This window comes from Petromyzon marinus, chromosome 21 (assembly GCF_048934315.1).
Source record: "Petromyzon marinus isolate PM22_M1 ecotype Great Lakes invasive population chromosome 21, UKy_Petmar_22M1.pri1.0, whole genome shotgun sequence".
Lineage (NCBI taxonomy): Eukaryota > Metazoa > Chordata > Hyperoartia > Petromyzontiformes > Petromyzontidae > Petromyzon > Petromyzon marinus.
Genome location: NC_133687.1, coordinates 2,977,328 through 2,999,624, shown reverse-complemented (window position 1 = coordinate 2,999,624; position 22,297 = coordinate 2,977,328). Strand labels below are relative to the sequence as shown.

The 22,297-nt window shown below is 55.9% G+C and overlaps 1 protein-coding gene across 1 annotated transcript in view; it reads right to left on the bottom strand.

Moving 5' to 3' along the window:
• Positions 1 to 3,897: 3,897 nt before the first annotated feature.
• Positions 3,898 to 22,297, bottom strand: part of LOC116944483 (dermatan-sulfate epimerase-like) — a 30,949-nt gene continuing 12,549 nt past the window's right edge. Inside the window, exons 2-9 of the mRNA XM_076068635.1 lie at positions 19,070 to 19,317; positions 18,169 to 18,411; positions 16,674 to 16,881; positions 11,852 to 12,632; positions 10,249 to 10,804; positions 9,760 to 9,828; positions 7,988 to 8,053; positions 3,898 to 4,013 (exon numbers count right to left, since the gene is read on the bottom strand). Coding sequence (XP_075924750.1) covers positions 3,898 to 4,013; positions 7,988 to 8,053; positions 9,760 to 9,828; positions 10,249 to 10,804; positions 11,852 to 12,632; positions 16,674 to 16,881; positions 18,169 to 18,411; positions 19,070 to 19,317 — 2,287 coding nt within the window. The remainder of the gene's footprint in view (positions 4,014 to 7,987; positions 8,054 to 9,759; positions 9,829 to 10,248; positions 10,805 to 11,851; positions 12,633 to 16,673; positions 16,882 to 18,168; positions 18,412 to 19,069; positions 19,318 to 22,297) is intronic.

The window sequence follows — 22,297 nt, the reverse complement described above, 5'->3', positions numbered from 1 at the left end:
GAGGTACCACGTGACGTCACAAAATACCACGTGACGCCACGAGGTTCCGCGTGACATCACGAGACGCCACGTGACATCACGAGGTACCACGTGACGCCACGAGGTACCGCGTGACGCCACGAGGTACCGCGTGACGCCACGAGGTACCGCGTGACGCCACGAGGTACCACGTGACGCCACGAGGTACCGCGTGACGCCACGAGGTACCACGTGCGTGCCACGTGCTGCCACGTGACGCCACGTGCTGCCGCGTGACGCCACGAGGTACCGCGCGACGCCACGTGACGCCACGAGGTGCCACGTGATAAAAAAAAAAAATCAGAAAATTGCGACCGCATGCAACGCACACCTGAGCACAATCGTTGTGCCGCCGGGTGTGGCGGTTGCACGGCGGGCTCTCCGGCCCGTGCCTCTACGCGCTGCCCCGCGTGGCGTCCCAGCACGCCGAGCGAAATGTTGGACATGGCGCGGAACGGCGCGCGGTAACGACCCGGGGGTGGAGGCGCCGGTGGTTCGCTCTCAGCGTCGACGCGTTACGGGGCAGTCGGTTTCTGGCCTGCGGACGAGCCGACAGATCGCTGGTGGCGCCTGTCGCTTGCGAGCCTCTGCCAGGTCACGCCGCTTCAAATAAATGTTTACAAGTGAGCACTTTTGTAGCGCGTGATTTCAACCCACAGGCAGGCCAACATGTCTGCCGCCCCGTCCCTCTCGATGAAGGGCCACTCCCTAAAACGTCAGTTTTATATACACGTCACAAGCGGGTGCACGTCACCTGCGCGATAGAGATGGACACACACACGTCGCTCACACACACACACATCTCCCCCGTGTCGCCTGTAACAGCCTGTTGGGGCATTTCCCGTGAGTGAGGCCGGAAGGGTACACGAGGGGGTGGGTGGCCAACACCACGCCCGACCGCGTTTTTCACACACACAGACACACAGACAGACAGGCACACACAGACACACATACACACAGACACACAGACAAGCACACACACAGACACACACACATACACACACGGGCACACACACAGACACACACAGACACACACAGACACACAGGACAAACAGACATACACATACACACAGACACACACACACACAGACACATACATACACCCATACACACAGACAAACATACACACAGACACACAGACAGACATACACACAGACAGACACATACACACAGACAGACACACAGACACATACACACAGACACATACAGACAGACAGACACCAGACACATACACACAGACAGAAACATACACACAAACACACAGACAGACACATACACACAGACAGACACATACACACATACACACAGGCATACATACACACAGACACACAACAACAACAACCGCCAGTCGCCACTAAGTGGCGGTGACGTCACCACGACGCTTGTGCCAGGCCATGTGCACCTTGAGGCCACGTGAAGTGTCGAACGCCCGCGGGCAGGAGGTCACGGGGCAGACCCAGGTGCCACGGGTCGACTGACTGAGATGACTGACTGATGCACCACCTGTGCCCCCTACTGTGCCAACCTGCTGTGCTCTAGCCACCCGGCGCTCCGCTCGTTGTTGTGAGCGTCAACTCCAACTGCCCAGTAGCGTCCTTCACGAGCCTCCTCCACAGAGGCCGATCTTGACACCGCTGGTACCAGTCATCGGCAAGTCCACTCAGCTCCACGTCCTCCTGTACCACATCACTCCATCTCTTCTCTAGCCCGTGCTGCGCCCGTTTAGCCCCCTCGATCCGGCCGAACAAAAGCTGTTTCGGCATGCGGTGGCTGGGCATGCGGGCTACATTACCCAGCCAACGCAGCCTTGCCTGCCGGAGGAGCTCACCGATGGGACCTTGCCCAGATCTTTCAAAGATTTGTGAGCTCCTCACACAATCCAGCCTGGTTAAACCCATGATGGATCGTAAGCAGGCTAGTCTAAATGTTTCTAACCGGCGAAGATGTTCCATTTGGGGGGTCCACGTTTTGCAAGCGTAGAGAAAGGAGGGAATGACCGTGGCCGAGAAGAACTGAAGCTTCGTGCGGAGCGACAGACCAGGTAGCTTCCACACAGCGTTACGCAACCGATGAAAATATATTGCCGCTCCACTGATTCGGAGTGAGACCTCTGCTGTTAAACTGGAGCCGGTCATAAGCACACTGCCCAGTTATGAGAAACTCTCCACTCTCTCCACAACTGCCCCATCACCGATTGGGAGTTGTGGGGGTGGAGTGTCCGATGGTATAAAATACCCAGGCAGGTGCTTAGTTTTGGTGGGACTGATGGTAAGGCCCCATCTATTAGTTGCACGCTCCAGTCTCAGCAGCAGCGTCTCCAACTCCTCATCTGAATGAGCAGCTATGACCAAATCATCGGCATACATAACGTGGTTGAGCAATAGGGAGCCATCCCTTGACCGCACCCGGGCATCGATCAGCCTCCCATTATATCTGTACCATATGGAGATTCCCCTGGTACAGCTATTGAAGGCTTCCTGAACTACGTGGTCAAAATAGATGTTAAATAATGTTGGAGCCAGAGGATATCCCTGTCGCACCCCAAGGTGTACAGGGAATGGCTCTGACTCCCGGCCACGTAGTTTTACCCGGGCCCGCTCACCATCATGAAGGTCCTTAATGATCGTGAGTAGAGGGTCAGGGACTCCAAAAGCACGAAGAACAACCCACAGCCCAGGCCTACTGATGGTATTATAGGCCTTGACCAGGTCAATAAAGCAGAGATGTAGGTCTTGCTGGAATTCCCTACACCTCTGCTGTAGCAGACGGACAGAAAATATGGCATCTGTGCAGGACCGCCCTTTCCTGAAACCGCATTGGGGCTCCGCAAGCCTCTCCTCAGCGTGCCTGGCAAGGCGATGTTGAATAATCCTTGCCATGACCTTTCCCGGCACACTGAGGAGTGAGATGCCCCTGTAGTTGTTACAGTCTGTGCGGTCCCCCTTCTTAAAGAGGGGGACCACCAGGGCATCATTCCAATCCTGTGGAACCCATCCAGTGGTCCAGACTGTTGTTATGATGTCATGTAGGGCAGTCTGTACACAAACGCCACCCTCCCTCAGCATTTCGCTTGGGAGATCGTCTCTGCCCGCTGCCTTTCCTGGTCTCAGACTCCGGATCGCAGACACACACACACATACAAACAGACACACAGACATACACACACAGACACATACACACACATACACACAGACACAGACACACACAGACACACACACACAAACACTCACACACACACACAGACACACACACAAACAGACACATACACACAGACACACACATACAGACAGGCACACACACATACACACAGACAGACACACACACAGACACACACACAGACACACACATACAGACAGGCACACAAAAAAAGATCCCCCATATAGCCTTAACAGACTGTAGGGGCAAGTGCTGTTAGCGAGCACCTATGAAGGCCGGAACGGTACACGAGGGGGTGGGTGGCCAGCACCACGCCCGACCGCCTTTGTCTCCCTAGTGGCAATGTTTACACACCGCACCAGGTACTCATTTGAGGCTGAGTCGACCTAGGGGAGGCCCGGGACCGGTTCAGATAATCGTCACTGGTGTTGGCCGTGAGCGGGAATCGAACCCGGGTCGCCAGGTTCATAGCGCAGCGCGCTAACCGCTACACTATCGCTCCCCACAGACACACACATACAGACAGGCACACACACACATACACACACACATACACACACACAGACACACACACACCCCCGTCAACCTCTCCCCACCACCTTCCCCCCACTCGGACCTTCCAACAGATAAGGGGGGCGGGCGGGCGGACAATATTCTCCGGAGCTCAGCCTTGGACAGCTCCCCCCAGGGCTGAGAGCTCCCGCCATAGCACCGAAGTCTCTCTCAGGGTGACGTCGGGCTGGAGAAGAGGAGCGGCGGGAGGACGACGACGACGAGGAGGAGGCGGAGCGAGGCGGCGGGGAAGCCGCGCGCCTCTGCGCGTCCCGAGGCCGCAGGCGCTGCACAGCACACGGGAGAGAGAGAGGTGGCACACAGAGAGAGAGGTGGCACACAGAGAGAGGTGACACACACACAGAGGTGACACACAGAGAGAGAGGTGGCACACAGAGAGAGGTGACACACAGAGAGAGGTGACACACACACAGAGAGAGGTGGTACACAGAGAGAGGTGGCACACAGAGAGAGAGGTGGCACACAGAGAGAGGTGACACACAGAGAGAGGTGGCACACAGAGAGAGGTGGCACACAGAGAGAGGCGGCACACACAGATAGGTGGCACACAGAGAGAGGTGGCACACACAGATAGGTGGCACACAGAGAGAGGTGGCACACAGAGAGAGGTGGCACACAGAGAGAGGTGGCACACAGAGAGAGGTGGCACACAGAGAGAGGTGGCACACAGAGAGAGAGGTGGCACACAGAGAGAGGTGACACACAGAGAGAGGTGACACACACACAGAGAGAGGTGGTACACAGAGAGAGGTGGCACACAGAGAGAGAGGTGGCACACAGAGAGAGGTGACACACAGAGAGAGGTGGCACACAGAGAGAGGTGGCACACAGAGAGAGGCGGCACACACAGATAGGTGGCACACAGAGAGAGGTGGCACACACACAGAGAGAGAGGTGACACACAGAGAGAGGTGACACACAGAGAGAGGTGACACAGAGAGAGGTGACACAGAGAGAGGTGACACACAGAGAGAGGTGGCACACAGAGAGAGGTGACACACAGAGAGAGGTGGCACACAGAGAGAGGTGGCACACAGAGAGAGGTGACACAGAGAGAGAGGTGACACACACAGAGAGAGGTGACACACAGAGAGAAGTGACACACAGAGAGAGGTGACACAGAGAGAGGTGACACAGAGAGAGGTGGCACACAGAGAGAGGTGGCACACAGAGAGAGGTGACACAGAGAGAGAGGTGGCACACAGAGAGAGGTGACACACACACAGAGAGGTGGCACACAGAGAGAGGTGACACACAGAGAGAGGTGGTACACAGAGAGAGGTGACACACACAGAGAGGTGACACACAGAGAGAGGTGACACACACACAGAGAGGTGGCACACACACAGAGAGAGGTGACACAGAGAGAGGCGACACACACAGAGAGGTGACACACAGAGAGAGGTGACACACACACAGAGAGGTGACACACAGAGAGAGGTGACACACACAGAGAGAGGTGACACACACAGAGAGAGGTGGCACAGCGCTACGGGGTCGTTCATAAATGATGTCACGCGATTTTGGACGATTTTTGACCCCCCCCCCTCATCACACGGCGTCACAAAAAGTCAGACCCCCCCCCTCAAATATGACATCACAAAGCTCTGCCCCCCCCCCTCCCCCCCCAAATAAAACATGCTTCAAATCGCTTTAAACGATTGTCATTGTAGTGCGTATTTAATGTGGCGCTGCACTCTGATGTTGTAGGAGAAAACATTTATTAAAAAGTCTATTTAATTAAGTAGAACGTGTTGTGTCTATGTTTATTTATAAACTTGCGAATTTTCACGTGAAGTCACATTTCTCAACACCCCGCCCCCTCCCCTCGTCACACGGCGTCACAAATGTCTGACCCCCCCCCCCCGCCCGCCCCCGCCTATCTGCGTGACGTCATTCATGGACGGCCCATACCTACGGACCCAGGCGAATAGGAGTTCGATTCCCGCTGACGGTCTACAGCACCGGTGGGCGATTGTGTGAACCGTTGTTTGGGCCGTCCGTATGTGGAATCCGAATGAACTGTGTGCCTGGCCACCCACCCCCTCGTGTGCCGTGCGGGCCTTCATCGGTGCTGCTGCCGCTGCCGCCGCTGCTGCTACTCGCTAACAGCACTCGTTCCCCAGCAGTCTGCTGAGGCTATATGGGGGAGCTTTGTCTTTGTGTCCGCGTGGACACCGGAGGAGACACGAGATCGATTCCCACTCGCGGCGTACATCTGAACCGGCCCTGGGCCTCCGCTAGGGTCGACCCAGCCTCGTGTGAGTACCTGGTGCGGTCAAAGTCACCCGATCTCGGCCCCGTCCTGGAGCTCACCGAGGGTCGACTCAGAATCGCAGGCGAATAGCCGGTGCGATGACGTGTGGACGTGGCGACGGGGGAGGCAAAGGCGGCCTGGGGCGCGCTGCTGGCCAGCCACCCCCTCGTGCCGGCCTTCGTAGCCGCCGCCGCCGCCGCTACTCGCGAACAGCGCTCGCAACAGCGGGCGGTGAAGGCCGCACGGACGTCTCGCGACTCACGCACCTCTAAAACGCCGCGTTTGGGTCAAATTGAGTCGTGGATAAGATGATCACCGCAATGCCGATGGTCACGACGTAGACCGTCACGATGTTGATCATCACGACGTAGATCGTCACGACGTTGATCGTCACGACGTTGATCATCACGACATTGATCATCACGACATTGATCGTCACGACATTGATCATCACGACGTTGATCGTCACGACGTAGATCGTCACGACATTGATCGTCACGACATTGATCATCACCACATCGATCGTCACCACAATTGATCAGTCACGATACCACGTTGAGCCCCAGTAACCGCCTTTGATCCCTCATTTGGCAATTGTTCCTGTGCCGATTGCTCTTCCCCCTCTTCGTCGCTGCGCGCTGACGCCGCGTGCCCGGTGCTGCGTGTTTGTGGACCTCGTCCCAGCAGAGCGAGCCGTGACAGCGAGCCATGACAACGAGCCGTGACAACGAGCCATGACAACGAGCCGTGACAACGAGCCATGACAACGAGTCATGACAACGAGCCATGACAACGAGCCATGACAACGAGCCATGACAACGAGCCGTGACAACGAGCCGTGACAGCGAGCCATGACAACGAGCCGTGACAACGAGCCGTGACAACGAGCCATGACAACGAGCCGTGACAACGAGCCGTGACAGCGAGCCATGACAACGAGCCATGACAACGAGCCGTGACAACGAGCCATGACAACGAGCCATGACAACGAACCATGACAACGAGCCGTGACAACGAGCCGTGACAACGAGCCGTGACAGCGAGCCGTGACAACGAGCCATGACAACGAGCCGTGACAACGAGCCGTGACAACGAGCCGTGACAACGAGCCATGACAACGAGCCATGACAGCGAGCCATGACAGCGAGCCATGACAACGAGCCGTGACAACGAGCCGTGACAACGAGCCGTGACAACGAGCCATGACAACGAGCCATGACAACGAGCCGTGACAGCGAGCCATGACAACGAGCCGTGACAACGAGCCATGACAACGAGCCGTGACAACGAGCCATGACAACGAGCCGTGACAACGAGCCATGACAACGAGCCGTGACAACGAGCCATGACAACGAGCCATGACAACGAGCCGTGACAACGAGCCGTGACAACGAGCCGTGACAACGAGCCGTGACAACGAGCCGTGACAACGAGCCATGACAACGAGCCGTGACAACGAGCCATGACAACGAGCCGTGACAACGAGCCGTGACAACGAGCCGTGACAACGAGCCATGACAACGAGCCGTGACAACGAGCCATGACAACGAGCCGTGACAACGAGCCATGACAACGAGCCATGACAACGAGCCGTGACAACGAGCCGTGACAACGAGCCGTGACAACGAGCCATGACAACGAGCCATGACAGCGAGCCATGACAGCGAGCCATGACAACGAGCCGTGACAACGAGCCGTGACAACGAGCCATGACAACGAGCCATGACAACGAGCCGTGATAACGAGCCATGACAACGAGCCATGACAACGAGCCATGACAACGAGCCGTGATAACGAGCCATGACAGCGAGCCATGACAACGAGCCATGACAACGAGCCGTGACAACGAGCCATGACAACGAGCCATGACAACGAGCCGTGATAACGAGCCATGACAGCGAGCCATGACAACGAGCCATGACAACGAGCCATGACAGCGAGCCTTGACAACGACCCGGCCCAGGCCACGTGGCGGCGGCTCACCGAGAGTCGTGGAGTTCACGGGGCTCGCTGCGGTCGCGTTCAGCGGCACGAAGACGACGGCTCGGACTGCGGCACAGACAGGGGGGGGAGAGGGAGGGAGAAAGAGAGGAGGGGGGAGAGGGGGGGAGAGAGGGGGGGAGAAAGAGTGGGGGGAGAGAGGGAGGGGAGGAGAGAGGGAGAGAGGGGGGGAGAGAGGGGGGAGAGAGAAGGGGAGAGAGGGAGGAGAGAGAGGGGGGGGGAGAGGGGGGGAAAGAGGGGGGGAGAGAGAAGGGGAGAGAGGGAGGAGAGAGAGGGGGGGGAGAGGGGGGGAGAGAGGGGGGGAGAAAGAGTGGGGGGAGAGAGGGAGGGGAGGAGAGAGGGAGAGAGGGGGGGAGAGAGGGGGGAGAGAGAAGGGGAGAGAGGGAGGAGAGAGAGGGGGGGGGAGAGGGGGGGAAAGAGGGGGGGAGAGAGAAGGGGAGAGAGGGAGGAGAGAGAGGGGGGGGAGAGGGGGGGAGAGAGGGGGGGAGAAAGAGTGGGGGGAGAGAGGGAGGGGAGGAGAGAGGGAGAGAGGGGGGGAGAGAGGGGGGAGAGAGAAGGGGAGAGAGGGAGGAGAGAGAGGGGGGGGGAGAGGGGGGGAAAGAGGGGGGGAGAGAGAAGGGGAGAGAGGGAGGAGAGAGAGGGGGGGGAGAGGGGGGAGAGAGGGGGGGAGAGAGGGAGGAGAGAGAGGGGGGGAGAGAGAAGGGGAGAGCGGGAGGAGAGAGAGGGGGGGGAGAGGGGGAGAGAGGGGGGGAGAGAGGGAGGAGAGAGAGGGGGGGAGAGAGAAGGGGAGAGAGGGAGGAGAGAGAGGGGGGGGAGAGAGGGGGGGAGAGAGGGGGGGAGAGAGAGGGGGGGAGAGAGGGAGGAGAGAGAGGGGGGGTGAGAGGGAGGGGGGGCGGGAGAAAGAGAGAGATGTGAAAAGAGTGAGAGACAGAGAGCAGAGGACCCGGTTATGGTGATGAACAGCGCTGCTGCTGCTGCTGTTCATAGCGCCGGTGATAGGGGTGGTGACAACGATCGTGATGTTGACCATGATGGTGAGCACGGGTGGCTACGCACGGTGCGAAAGACGATCAACATACATACACGGTCATTGGAATGAAGATTTTAGATTTAAAGCTTTCGTGACTGCAAGGATTCATCTTCTTTGATTCTTTCGGTAAAGTCACGATGATGGCAATGATGATGTCGATGGTGATATCGATGATGATGATGATGATGGTGTCGATGATGATGATGGTGTCGATGATGATGGTGTCGATGATGATGATGGTGTCGATGATGATGATGGTGTCGATGATGATGATGATGGTGTCGATGATGATGATGATGATGGTGTCGATGATGATGATGGTGTCGATGATGATGGTGTCGATGATGATGATGGTGTCGATGATGATGATGATGATGATGGTGTCGATGATGATGATGATGATTTCGATTATGATGGTGTCGATGATGATGATGATGGTGTCGATGATGATGGTGTCGATGATGGTGTCGATGATGATGATGGTGTCGATGATGATGATGATGTCGATGATGATGATGGTGTCGATGATGATGATGTCGATGATGATGATGGTGTCGATGATGATGATGATGTCGATGATGATGATGGTGTCGATGATGATGATGATGATGGTGTCGATGATGATGATGGTGTCGATGATGATGATGTCGATGATGATGATGGTGTCGATGATGATGATGATGATGTCGATGATGATGATGGTGTCGATGAGGGTTTCTCGCACCTGCGCACTCCTGGTTGTCGGTGCTCAGACAGAGCCCCTCGGACTGGCATCTGCACAAGAAGCCTCCTCCTGCTTCACCGGGGGTCGCGTTCTTACACCATAGCGCATCGCCCACGGCACTCGCTGGCACGCCACAGACAGAGAGAGATAGAGAGTTTAGAGGGCGAGGAGGGGAACAGCGACGAGGAGGAGGTGGTGGTGGCGGCGGTGGCGGTAATGGAGACGGTTCATGAGGAATTGGAGGAAGTTGAGGAGGTTGAGAATTAATTGCAAAATGAGGAAGACGATTTGGAGGCGGTGCAGGATGAGCAATGACAGAGTTAGGAGGATGAGGAGGACGATTGTGGATGATGACGAGGAGCAGGGGATGAAGAAGGTTTTAAAACGAGAAGCATTGGTATGGAGATTTAGGAGGAGAGAGAGAGAATTTGATTGACGAGAGCAAAGCCCAACCTCACCGTGAAGACTATCACATCGCTACAAGCACACCGAGCCCGACATCGGAATTCACGCCGATGGACCTCCACACCTTCGCCAACCTCCGTTCGGAGGATCTCCCCCCTCGAGCATCATCAACAACAACAACATCATCATCATCACGTTGTGAGCAACCCTCACTTCGCCAAAGGGGTCGCTCACCTTCAGCGACCTTGCCGAAGACCACGTCCAGGAGCTGAAGGCTCTCTGCGAGTCTCTGCACGTGGTCGCCCTTGTAGCCGGGGGAGGACGCATTCCCCGCAGTGGCGCTGCCCGTCGCCCGGAACGTCTTCTTCGCATCCCCCGAGCTGTGGGTCACCTCGCAGTAGGAGGCGTTGGCGCTCTCCACCAGCAGCTGCGAGTTGAGCAACACCGTGTAGGTCTGACCGTTCACCTGCACCACCACGTCCACGCTCTCCTCCCTGGGCACCATCACCAGGCCGTCGAGGGCCATGGCCGGCCCCAGGAAGACATAGGCCAGGCGGGTGAGCGGCTTGCGGACGCCGAACTCGATCTGGACGTAGTGGGTGCCCTTGATCTGGAACCCCGGCTGGCATGGCTCGTCCACCTGGTGCGGGCGAGATGGTCGGCGGGGGAAGTCAGCCGGGACGCCTCGCGCAGAGCGTTGAGGTCGCTTCGGCACCCGAGCGATCCGTTGAGCAAGCTGGGTCGCGAGCAACTCGGTCGCGAGCAACTCGGTTGAGTGAACCTCTTGTGTGTATGTGGGCATCTCGTTACGATGACTCGTCACGATGACTCATTATGATGACTCGTTGCGACGACTCGTTACGATGACTCGTTGCGATGACTCGTTATGATGACTCGTTATGATGACTCGTGATGACGACTCGTTACAATGACTCGTTACGATGACTCGTTACGATGACACGTGACGATGACTCGTCACGATGACTCGTTACGATGACTCGTTACGATGACTCGTTAGGATGACTCGTCACAAACATCCGCAGGTGAAATCACCCCGGCTGGAGAAGCATCTTCTTAGCGAGAATCCCTTACCTGTGTTTGGGCCTTCGGTAAAACAAATCCCAACAGCCAAGGGTGAATTTTTTTATCAAAGTTATCGTCTACTGGTCGATGTTTAAACGTCGTGTTTCTTGGGAAACGGTGTGTTTTACCACGGGCACCTCTTACGACTCATCTTCAGCACTCTTTGTTGATTCCTTATTCAGCTCAAAACGTTTAAAAGCAACATTTTATGCTTGAAAAATTACATCATTTCTTATCGGCTTTTTTTTTTAATTCATTCGAATTATCTATTCATGTTTCTCTGTCACGTCTGTCATGGAAACGGTGTGCAGTTTTTATTGATGGAACCCCGACTTCAGAGACTGCTTAGCTCACAGGGCACTTAAAACATTTAACTGAAACTGCCAAGATCTTGCCTGCAACTTGTTGCGTGCAATGTTTGATGGTCGCCTGTGCGCAACTAGGCCCATGTGATCGTGACTGTCATCGGCATCAGTATCGATCCGCTGCTGGCTGAAGGACCTGCCCAAGCCACCACCGTCGATTACCGTCTTGCGACGGAACGGTCCTTCCGGCTCCTGCACTCTACGATGGTGACGATGCCATTGGCGAAGAGACCACTCACCAGCAGGGCCCGTGGGCTTCGATTCTGATCGTCCGTCCAGTAGAGCGAGTAGTCTCCGTCGGGCCTCGGGATCTTCGCCCCGTGCAGAATCCCCTTCTCCTCCTGCTCAAAGCTCCAGTCGAGGTTGTGGAAGAACGACGCCGCCCCACTCACCGCGCTGCCCGCGTCGAGTCGGACGTGGTCGACGACCAGCGCCAGCTGCGGGTTCAGCAGCACGACGTCGCGCACGAGGCTGCTCAACCCCAGCCCCGCCTCGTAAGCGTCCGCCGAGTCTCCGCGGACGAACACCGTCCCGTCCCGCTCCGCGGCGGCCAGCAAGCGGCCGTCGCGGCGCGGGTCGGAAGGCGAGCGCGGCCCCTCCGGTTCGCACCACTCCGGCGTCTGGCCGACCCAGGGCGGCTTGCAGGGCCGCGAGGCCGGCGCCGGCGGGTCCGCCCGGAACATCGGCACGTTGCCGTGCCACGTGAACCCGCCGCCGCAGCCCTCCACGACGAAGGGCACGCCGTTGGGCGCGAAGACGAAGGCGTTCTGATCGGGGCGCTCGCGCCCGTTGCCGAACTTCGTGCGGCCGCCGGCCACCCACTCCGGGTAGCGCCGTCCGCGGACGGTGTCGCCGACGGCGGCCGCGCCGCCGAGCTTGCCCGACTTGAAGCCGACGAAGGTGGCGTTGGGCCCGGCCGGCTGAGGGCTCCCGTAGGTGACGACGCCCCAGTTGTCGAAGCGGTGCAGCGCCGGGGTGCCGTAGTCCGGCGGCGGCGTGGGGGTCAGGGTGGCGTCGTACCTGGGAAGGAAGCGCGCAAGGGAAAGAGATTGGGGGGTGGGGGGGGGGGGGAGGCGTGAGCATCTCGGTGATGCCGATGGTTGAAAAAAAATGTTAAAGAAGTCGAAAAAAAGTGTTAAGAGGTCGAGAAAAAGGGTTGAGGTTCTTTTGTATCGTACGATACAACGATCCTTTCGTTGACGTGAACGATGACACTGACGGAGCAAGTAGAGCTCACACGTTGCGCAACTAGTCGTGGCGCGGTGGGGAACGGAAAATGCGTTCCTGAAATGCGTGACGACGAATATCGCAAAAGCGACGCTCATCAGGGTAGCCAGGAGGTGGAGGAGGAAGGCTGAGAGGCGACGGGTCACGAGGGAGGAAGGACGATGATGACGCTGTCAGCGACGTCGGCGCGGGGCTGAGGCGACGCAAAATCTGGTCGTAGTAGCGGTGTGCATCGAGTGACATCGTGAAAGTGTCGAGACGTAAATTGGTGGTGTCGTTGTGGCCTTCTTCCTCATGCCAGTCCCCGAGCAATGGTTGTCAAGTTTTCAAGGGTGACACTCAGTCGGCATCACCACCTCCGCCAAACAAATACAAAAATCCACCGTGTAGCCTGGAGCAGATTGTTGGGGCAAGTGCTGTTAGCGAGCACACGAGGTGGTGGGTGGCCAGCACCACGCCCGACCGCCTTTGTCGGCCCCCGGTGACAATGTTTACACACCGCACCAGGCACCCATTTTGATGCTGAGTCAACCTAGGGGAGGCGCAGGAACGGTTCAGGTGATCGTCACCGGTGTTGGCCGTGAGCGGGAATCGAACCCTGGTCGCCGGGTTTGTAGCACAGCGCACCAAATGCTACACTGCCACTCCCCACCACCACCACTCCCCACCACCACCACTCCCCACCACCACCACTCCCCACCACCACCACTCCCCACCACCACCACTCCCCACCACCACCCCACCACCACCACCACCACCCCACCACCACCACCCCACCACCACCACCCCACCACCACCACCCTACCACCACCACACTACCACCACCACCACCACCCCACCACCACCCCACCACCACCCTACCACCACCACCACCACCCCACCACCACCACCCTACCACCCCACCACCACCCCACCACCACCACCCCACCACCACCCCACCACCACGCCACCACCACCTCACCACCACCCTACCACCACCCCACCACCACCTCCATCTCCACCAACATTCGGCGTCAAGTTTTGCCATCGATCTCCGGCCTCTGGGTGCCGCTCCAACGCCCGTGACCCCGCACACGCGGTGCCACCCAGGACAGGGTCGAAGTTGCCGACCCTGTCCCTGTCAACGCCTCGAGCGCCCCGCTAGTGCACTCACTCGTCAGACGTGATCACTCACTCGCCAGTGTGATCACTCACTCGTCAGTGTGATCACTCACTCGCCAGACGTGATCACTCACTCGCCAGATGTGATCACTCACTCGCCAGACGTGATCACTCACTCGTCAGTGTGATCACTCACTCGTCAGTGTGATCACTCACTCGTCAGACGTGATCACTCACTCGCCAGTGTGATCACTCACTCGTCAGTGTGATCACTCACTCGCCAGACGTGATCACTCACTCGCCAGATGTGATCACTCACTCGCCAGACGTGATCACTCACTCGTCAGTGTGATCACTCACTCGTCAGTGTGATCACTCACTCGTCAGACGTGATCACTCACTCGTCAGTGTGATCGCGCACTCATCAGTGTGATCACTCACTCGTCAGACGTGATCACTCACTCGCCAGACGTGATCACTCACTCGTCAGACGTGATCACTCACTCGCCAGACGTGATCACTCACTCGTCAGACGTGATCACTCACTCGTCAGACGTGATCACTCACTCGCCAGACGTGATCACTCACTCGCCAGATGTGATCACTCACTCGCCAGACGTGATCACACACTCGCCAGACGTGATCACTCACTCGCCAGATGTGATCACTCACTCGTCAGACGTGATCACTCACTCGCCAGACGTGATCACACACTCGCCAGACGTGATCACTCACTCGCCAGATATGATCACTCACTCGTCAGACGTGATCACTCACTCGCCAGATGTGACCCCTCACTCGCCAGATGTGATCCCTCACTCGCCAGACGTGATCCCTCACTCGCCAGACGTGATCACTCACTCGCCAGATGTGGTCCCTCACTCGCCAGACGTGATCACTCACTCGCCAGATGTGATCCCTCACTCGCCAGTCGTGATCACTGACTCGCCTGATGTGATCTCTCACTCGCCAGATGTGATCACTCACTCGCCAGTGTGATCACTCACTCGCCAGTCGTGATCACTCACTCGCCAAACGTGATCCCTCACTCGCCAGACGTAATCACTCACTCGCCAGCCGTGATCACTCACTCGCCAGTGTGATCACTCACTCGCCAGTGTGATCCCTCACTCGCAAGACGTGATCCCCCACTCGCCAGACGTGATCACTCACTCGCCAGATGTGATCACTCACTCGCCAGATGTGATCACTCACTCGCCAGACGTGATCACTCACTCGCCAGACGTGATCACTCACTCGCCAGACGTGATCACTCACTCGCCAGACGTGATCCCTCACTCGCCCAACGTGATCCCTCACTCGCCAGATGTGATCACTCACTCGCCAGACGTGATCACTCACTCGCCAGTCATGATCACTCGCCAGTGTGATCACGCACTCGCCAGATGTGATCACTCACTCGCCATTGTGATCACTCACTCGCCAGTCGTGATCACTCACTCGCCAGACGTGATCACTCAGTCGCCAGATGTGATCAATCACTCGCCAGATGTGATCACTCACTCACCAGACGTGATCACTCACTCGCCAGACGTGATTACTCACTCGCCAGTCATGATCACTCACTCGCCAGTGTGATCACTCACTCGCCAGATGTGATCACTCACTCGCCAGACGTGATCACTCACTCGCCAGATGTGATCCCTCACTCGCCAGTCGTGATCACTCACTTGCCAGATGTGATCACTCACTCGCCAGTCGTGATCACTGACTCGCCAGATGTGATCCCTCACTCGCCAGATGTGATCCCTCACTCGCCAGAGGTGATCACTCACTCGCCAGACGTGATCACTCACTCGCCAGATGTGATCACTCACTCGCCAGATGTGATCCCTCACTCGCCAGAGGTGATCACTCACTCGCCAGATGTGATCACTCACTCGCCAGACGTGATCCCTCACTCGCCAGATGTGATCACTCACTCGCCAGACGTGATCACTCACTCGCCAGACGTGATCGCTCACTCGCCAGACGTGATCGCTCACTCACCAGACGTGATCACTCACTCGTCAGGCGTGATCACTCACTCGTCAGACGTGATCACTCACTCGCCAGATGTGATCCCTCACCCGCCAGTCGTGATCACTCACTCGCCAGATGTGATCACTCACTCGCCAGTCGTGATCACTCACTTGCCAGATGTGATCACTCACTCACCAGACGTGATCACTCACTCGCCAGACGTGATCACTCACTCGCCAAACGTGATCACTCACTCGCCAGACGTGATCACTCACTCGCCAGACGTGATCACTCACTCGCCAGACGTGATCACTCACTCGCCAGTGTGATCACTCACTCGCCAGACGTGATCACTCACACGCCAGATGTGATCACTCGCCAGACGTGATCACTCACTCGCCAGACGTGATCACTCCCTCGCCAGATGTGATCACTCGCCAAACGTGATCACTCACTCGCCAGACGTGATCACTCACTCGCCAGACGTGATCACTCACCAGACGTGATCACTCACTCGCCAGATGTGATCACTCGCCAGACGTGATCACTCACTCGCCAGGCGTGATCACTCACTCGCCAGACGTGATCACTCACTCGCCAGATGTGATCACTCTCCAGACGTGATCACTCACTCGCCAGACGTGATCACTCACTCGCCAGATGTGATCACTCACTCGCCAGACGTGATCACTCGCCAGACGTGATCCCTCACTTGCGAGACAGACTCACCAGGTGTTCCCTGTCACTCACCAGATGTACTCCAGGTGCAGGGTGCTCCATCGCCTGGTGCGCGTGGGAGCGCCCGTGCCATTCTTGGGGCGGAACGCGTTGATCATGCTCGCCAGCCAGTTGCCACTGCCGTTGCGCAGGACGTAGGTGTCCAGGAAGGCCAGGTGAGCCTCGGGGCCGTAGTACCAGTTGAGCTCCGAGTCATCAATCCCAATAGTCCTTTGGAAACCTTGGTGGGTGGAGGCGGATTCACGCGGATGAACGCAAGGACGTTAGGATCCGTTGATGGATAAGGGTTTGCACGTGTACAGTGGCCCCTGCTTAGCCCTTTCCCAATCCCATGACGTGCGCGTACGCCATCAGATTCTCTTCCCATTCCATTCCGATGATGTACAAGGCCACGTGGTGAGGGCGTGCCGCACATTTCGGCGCCAGCCATTGTAGAGTGTGGTCCCGTCACTGCAGTTATCTGCGGCGAGCAACAATGTCTTTAAAAACAGCAGCGCTACGCCTCTCTAACTAAAATGAACGCTGAGCCGCGTGCGCATTGCGAGTTATTCAGCAGTGACCAGGACCCCCCCCCCCCCCCCCACCCTGAACCTTCAGACGTCTCGGAACGGCAAAGCGTTAAATGCCTCGGCAAAACTCAACGCGCCTTCACGCAACATCTCACGTCTCAATAATTGCCATGTCCTGCTGCAGTCCAGGCAAATGGACCTAGCTATCACCTAGGCTGATTCTCGGGCACAGTCCCAGTGGTACTCTGACCACGGCGAATGCCCCCACTATGATCCAATGGGCCACCGACATTCGTGAATACTCCCGCACAATCTCAACGGATATCTGACATTGCTGCATCGTTAAAGCCACTATGTCAATGGACTTCTCAACTTGGTTGATCTTCGGGTTTGGGCCTATTGTCCTTCATCCCCGCACCTCCGATTAGCAGGGTCGGCTACGCACGGTGCGAAAGAAGTTTACAATGCAACACATTGTATCATTGTCGTCTTTTCCCCCATTAGCGCGGTCGGCTACGCACGGCACGAAAGAAGTTCACAATGCAACATATTGTATCATTGTCGTCTTTCCCCCATTAGCGCAGTTGGCTACGCACGGCACGAAAGAAGTTCACAATGCAACATATTGTATCATTGTCGTCTTTTCCCCCATTAGCGCAGTTGGCTACGCACGGTGCGAAAGAAGTTTACAATGCAACACATTGTATCATTGTCGTCTTTTCCCCCATTAGCGCGGTTGGCTACGCACGGTATGAAAGAAGTTCACAATGCAACACATTGTATCATTGTCGTCTTTTCCCCCATTAGCGCGGTCGGCTACGCACGGCACGAAAGAAGTCCCACGGGCACGCACATCGGACAATCCGAATCCGGACGAATTCCTCCGGCGCGCTCCCGGCGCAAGCCCTTAGCCGGATCTCCGAACGCGACGGCGCCCCCCCCCCCGCCCCCGCCCCCGCCCCCCCCCCCCCCCCCGAGGACGAGGCCCTTCCTCTCACCTGGCTGGAGGCTCCTGTAGAAGAAGTCAAAGTGCCCACGGAGCCACGCGTTGTCCCCGTGGCTGACGTTGAAGTGCCGCTTGGCGAGGAAGACGAACTGCAGGAGGGCGCGGCCCTCGGCGGTGCCCGCAGCGACGCCCTCGCCCATCGACCCGTCGGCCACCTCGCCCAGCATGATCAGGGACTTCTCCAAGATGTTCACGGCCGTCTTTATCCAGTCCGGGGCCTCGTGGCCGTGAACTCCTGAGAGAGAGAGAGAGGAGAGAGAGGGAGACGGAGAGTCTGCGCTCCTTTAACGGGTGGTAGGGGAGGAGGAGGAATGGGGAAAGCTTCACCCCCGCACCTCCGATTAGCACGGTTGGCTACGTACGGTGAGAGCGAAGTTCACCGCACAAAGACAAAGGTCCCCCGTGTAGCCCCAACAGGCTGTTGGGGCAAGTGCTGTCAGCGAGCAGCACCTATGAAGGCCGTCACGGCACACGAGGAAGTGGGTGGCCAACACCGCGCCCGGCCGCCTTTGTCTCCCCAGTGGCGATGTTTAACACACCGCACCAGGTACTCATTTGAGGCTGAGTCGACCTAAGGGATGCCCTGAACGGGTCCCGATTATAGCCGCCACTGGTGCTGGTTGCCGTGAGCCGTATTCGCAAGCGCAATGCGCTAACCACTGCGCCACCACTCCCCACGCCACACACGCACGCGTTCAAGAACACGAACACCTCGCATCCATCACCCCCGCCCGCCCGCTCCCCCCTCAACATGGAGTGGCGTGCTGTACGCGGCCGGCCGCTTGGAGCGTGCGGGCCCATTGGGCTCATTGCTCGGCAAAAAAAAAAACCAAAAACCGCGCGGCAAAAAATTCAAAGGAACGAAAAAAAAAATCTCAAGCTCGTGGACGCACCATCGCGGAAGAGAACCAGCCCCGCAGTCATCATCGCCACGGCCTGGGTCGAAGAGTCGCGGCTGCCCAGGCAGCAGGCGTCGGCGCTGACGGATGAAGAAAGATTCCTCGCGGCCGCCGCTATGGTCTCGGCGTATTTGCACCGCCTCCCCGGGTCCAGCCCCTCGTGCGCGAGGTCGTACGCGGTGGCGAAGGCGGCCAGCGAGTAGGCGACGAGCACCGGCTGGTTCGGCAGAGCAACCGCCACCCTGCGGGAGGGGGCGAAGCAGTGAAAGCGGCCACCGCTGAAGTGGATGTCACGGAGCTAGGACGGGGCGTTTGGTTTCCTTGGTTCCTTCGGTAAGGTCACGTAGAATGAGAATAAAATTATAAAGTGACACAGTAAAATTCTCACGACGTTTCGGCCACAGCGCAGGCGGCCGTCTTCAGGTGAAAGGAACAGAACTGTCGGGACGACAGAGCTTCAATGAACGATGTTAAGATTCGCAGCGACTTTTAAGCTGGTTGGGAGAGGTCAGGCACCTTGAAAAAGTGGGTTCACATATCAAATAGCTGAGGGATTAGCTTGTGACTGGTCACAGAAATGGCTATGTTAAAGTCCTAACCTACACATCCACAGAGGCAACTAGTAATTTAGCATTGAAATAACTAAGGGATTAGCTTGTGCAAATAGCTGAGGGATTAGCTTGTGACTGGTCACAGAAATGGCTATGTTAAAGTCAAAACCTACACATCCACAGAGGCAACTAGTAATTTAGCATTGAAATAGCTAAGGGATTAGCTTGTGACTGGTCACAGGAATGGCTATGTTAAAGTCAAAACCTACACATCCACAGAGGCAACTAGTAATTTAGCATTGAAATAGCTAAGGGATTAGCTTTGGACTGGTCACAGAAATAGATGTTAAACTAAAGGCCTACACATCCACAGAGCTTCAATGAACGATGTTGAGATTCGCAGCGACTTTTAAGCTGGTTGGGAGAGGTCAGGCACCTTGAAAAAGTGGGTTCACATATCAAATAGCTGAGGGATTAGCTTGTGACTGGTCACAGAAATGGCTATGTTAAAGTCCTAACCTACACATCCACAGAGGCAACTAGTAATTTAGCATTGAAATAACTAAGGGATTAGCTTGTGCAAATAGCTGAGGGATTAGCTTGTGACTGGTCACAGAAATGGCTATGTTAAAGTCAAAACCTACACATCCACAGAGGCAACTAGTAATTTAGCATTGAAATAGCTAAGGGATTAGCTTGTGACTTGTCATAGAAATAGATGTTAAAGTAAAGGCCTACACATCCACAGAGCTTCAATGAACGCTATTAAGATTCGTAGCGACTTTTAAGCTGTTTGGGAGAGGTGAGGCACCTTGACAAAGGAGGTTTACATATCAAATAGCTGAGGGATTAGCTTGTGACTGGTCACGGAAATGGCTATGTTAAATCGAAAGTTGTTGTTGTCTGCTGTTGTTGCTGTTGTTGCTCTTGTTGTCAAGTTGCGTGTTGGCCACACGAGGGGGTTGAGTTTGTCTGACCCGCAGGTGACAGAGAGAGAGAGCGGGGGGGGAGCCAGAGTGGGTCTCATTTGCAAGAGTGAGTGAAAAGAAGAGTTAAGCGTGTGATGCATGTACGCTGGATTTCTTTCACACAGTGCGGAGCGAACCGTGCGAATCGGAGTTGCCGCGAGGGAGGACAACAAACTGAACACAATCTAGATTTTAAAAGTGCAGAGCTCCCAGCGGCTTCCTGGGTGTGTGTGAATGTGGGCAGCAGTAGCGCGAGGGTTAGTTTGTGTTTCTCACATGGCCATACTTCACCACGCTGGTCAATGCGGGTTGTGTGTGTAAGGGAGGGGTGGCGTGTCATTACACGGATGGGGAGCGGTGGTGTAGTGGTCAGCGCTACACTGCCCTATGAACCCGCGCGACCCGAGTTCGATTCCCGCTCACGGCCAACATCAGTGACGAGTATCTGAAATGGTTTCTGTGCCTCGCCCAGGTCAACTCAGCCTCAAATGCGGTGGTGCGCCGTGTATTTTACACCAAGGCCTTCAGCGCTATCCTCCCGCAATTAAACCACCTTCGAATAACCTCACCGTGACACTAGTGTTACAGGCTGTTGCCATTCGACGTAACCACCCCGCATTCACAGTGACAGTGGAATGAAGTTATTTTACACGAGGCTCAACACCTACGAGAGTTACAATACACTCATTGCAGAGACGTGAATACATGGTGACTGAAACCATCAAGGATGTACCACTTTTACGCAGTACGGCAGGATGCTGCATCACAAATAGACATCGCATAGCCCAAATCGATGTCATTACCAAAACAACAAGAACAAACTCACAGCAACCAGGCACATTTACTCATACGACCACCAAGCAAGCAAAAATGCCTTAAAACACAAATAACACAATCAGGTTATAGGAATAGGTTTTACCCTTTTAACTGGCACAAAAACTGACACCTTTATTCAAGGCATCATGTTTGCAATAACCACAACACAAGCAGGCAAAATGCAAACAAAAAAGACAACTCTGATAATAATATGCACTGTCCTTGAATTTAATGTGTCCACACCCGAGACATGATGCCTTGAATAAAGGTGTCAGTTTTTGTGCCAGTTAAAAGGGTAAAACCTATTACTATATCTTGTTACTGGCAAAGGAGGTCTCATAACACAATCAGGATTCAACAGGCTTCCCCCCAAAAAAACTAAAAATCTAAAGCACGACATCTAAAAATCTAAACGTCACGAAAGAAAGTAAAAAAAATCTTAGATGATGCTACGTTACATGCTAGCGAGTTTACTTCAGTTAGCTAACTGGCCCTCTGATCACGCCACACGAAAAATGCTGACGTAGGCGTCTAGGCCAGCTAGAAGGCTCCGGTGTGTCAAAGAACACGCCCACCGTGGCAAACTCGACATCTGATTGGTTAAAGAATATGACAATCAACAACATCGTCCCTATTTGCTTCAACAGCAGAGGAGATTCACTCGACATTCTGAAGGCCTCGGGGTAGATTTTTCACCCAGAGAGGCGGAGACAGCGCAACTGAGGGAGAGAGTAGCAATGAAATGACCTTAATAGACTGATGGGAACGAACTTTGTAAAATGCATATAGCATTCATTGAAAAAAATATTAAATTATAAAAATACAACTTTCTGATTCTGACAATCTCTAGGCCAGCAGAGAAGGCCTTGCTGGCCCTGACGGCCCCA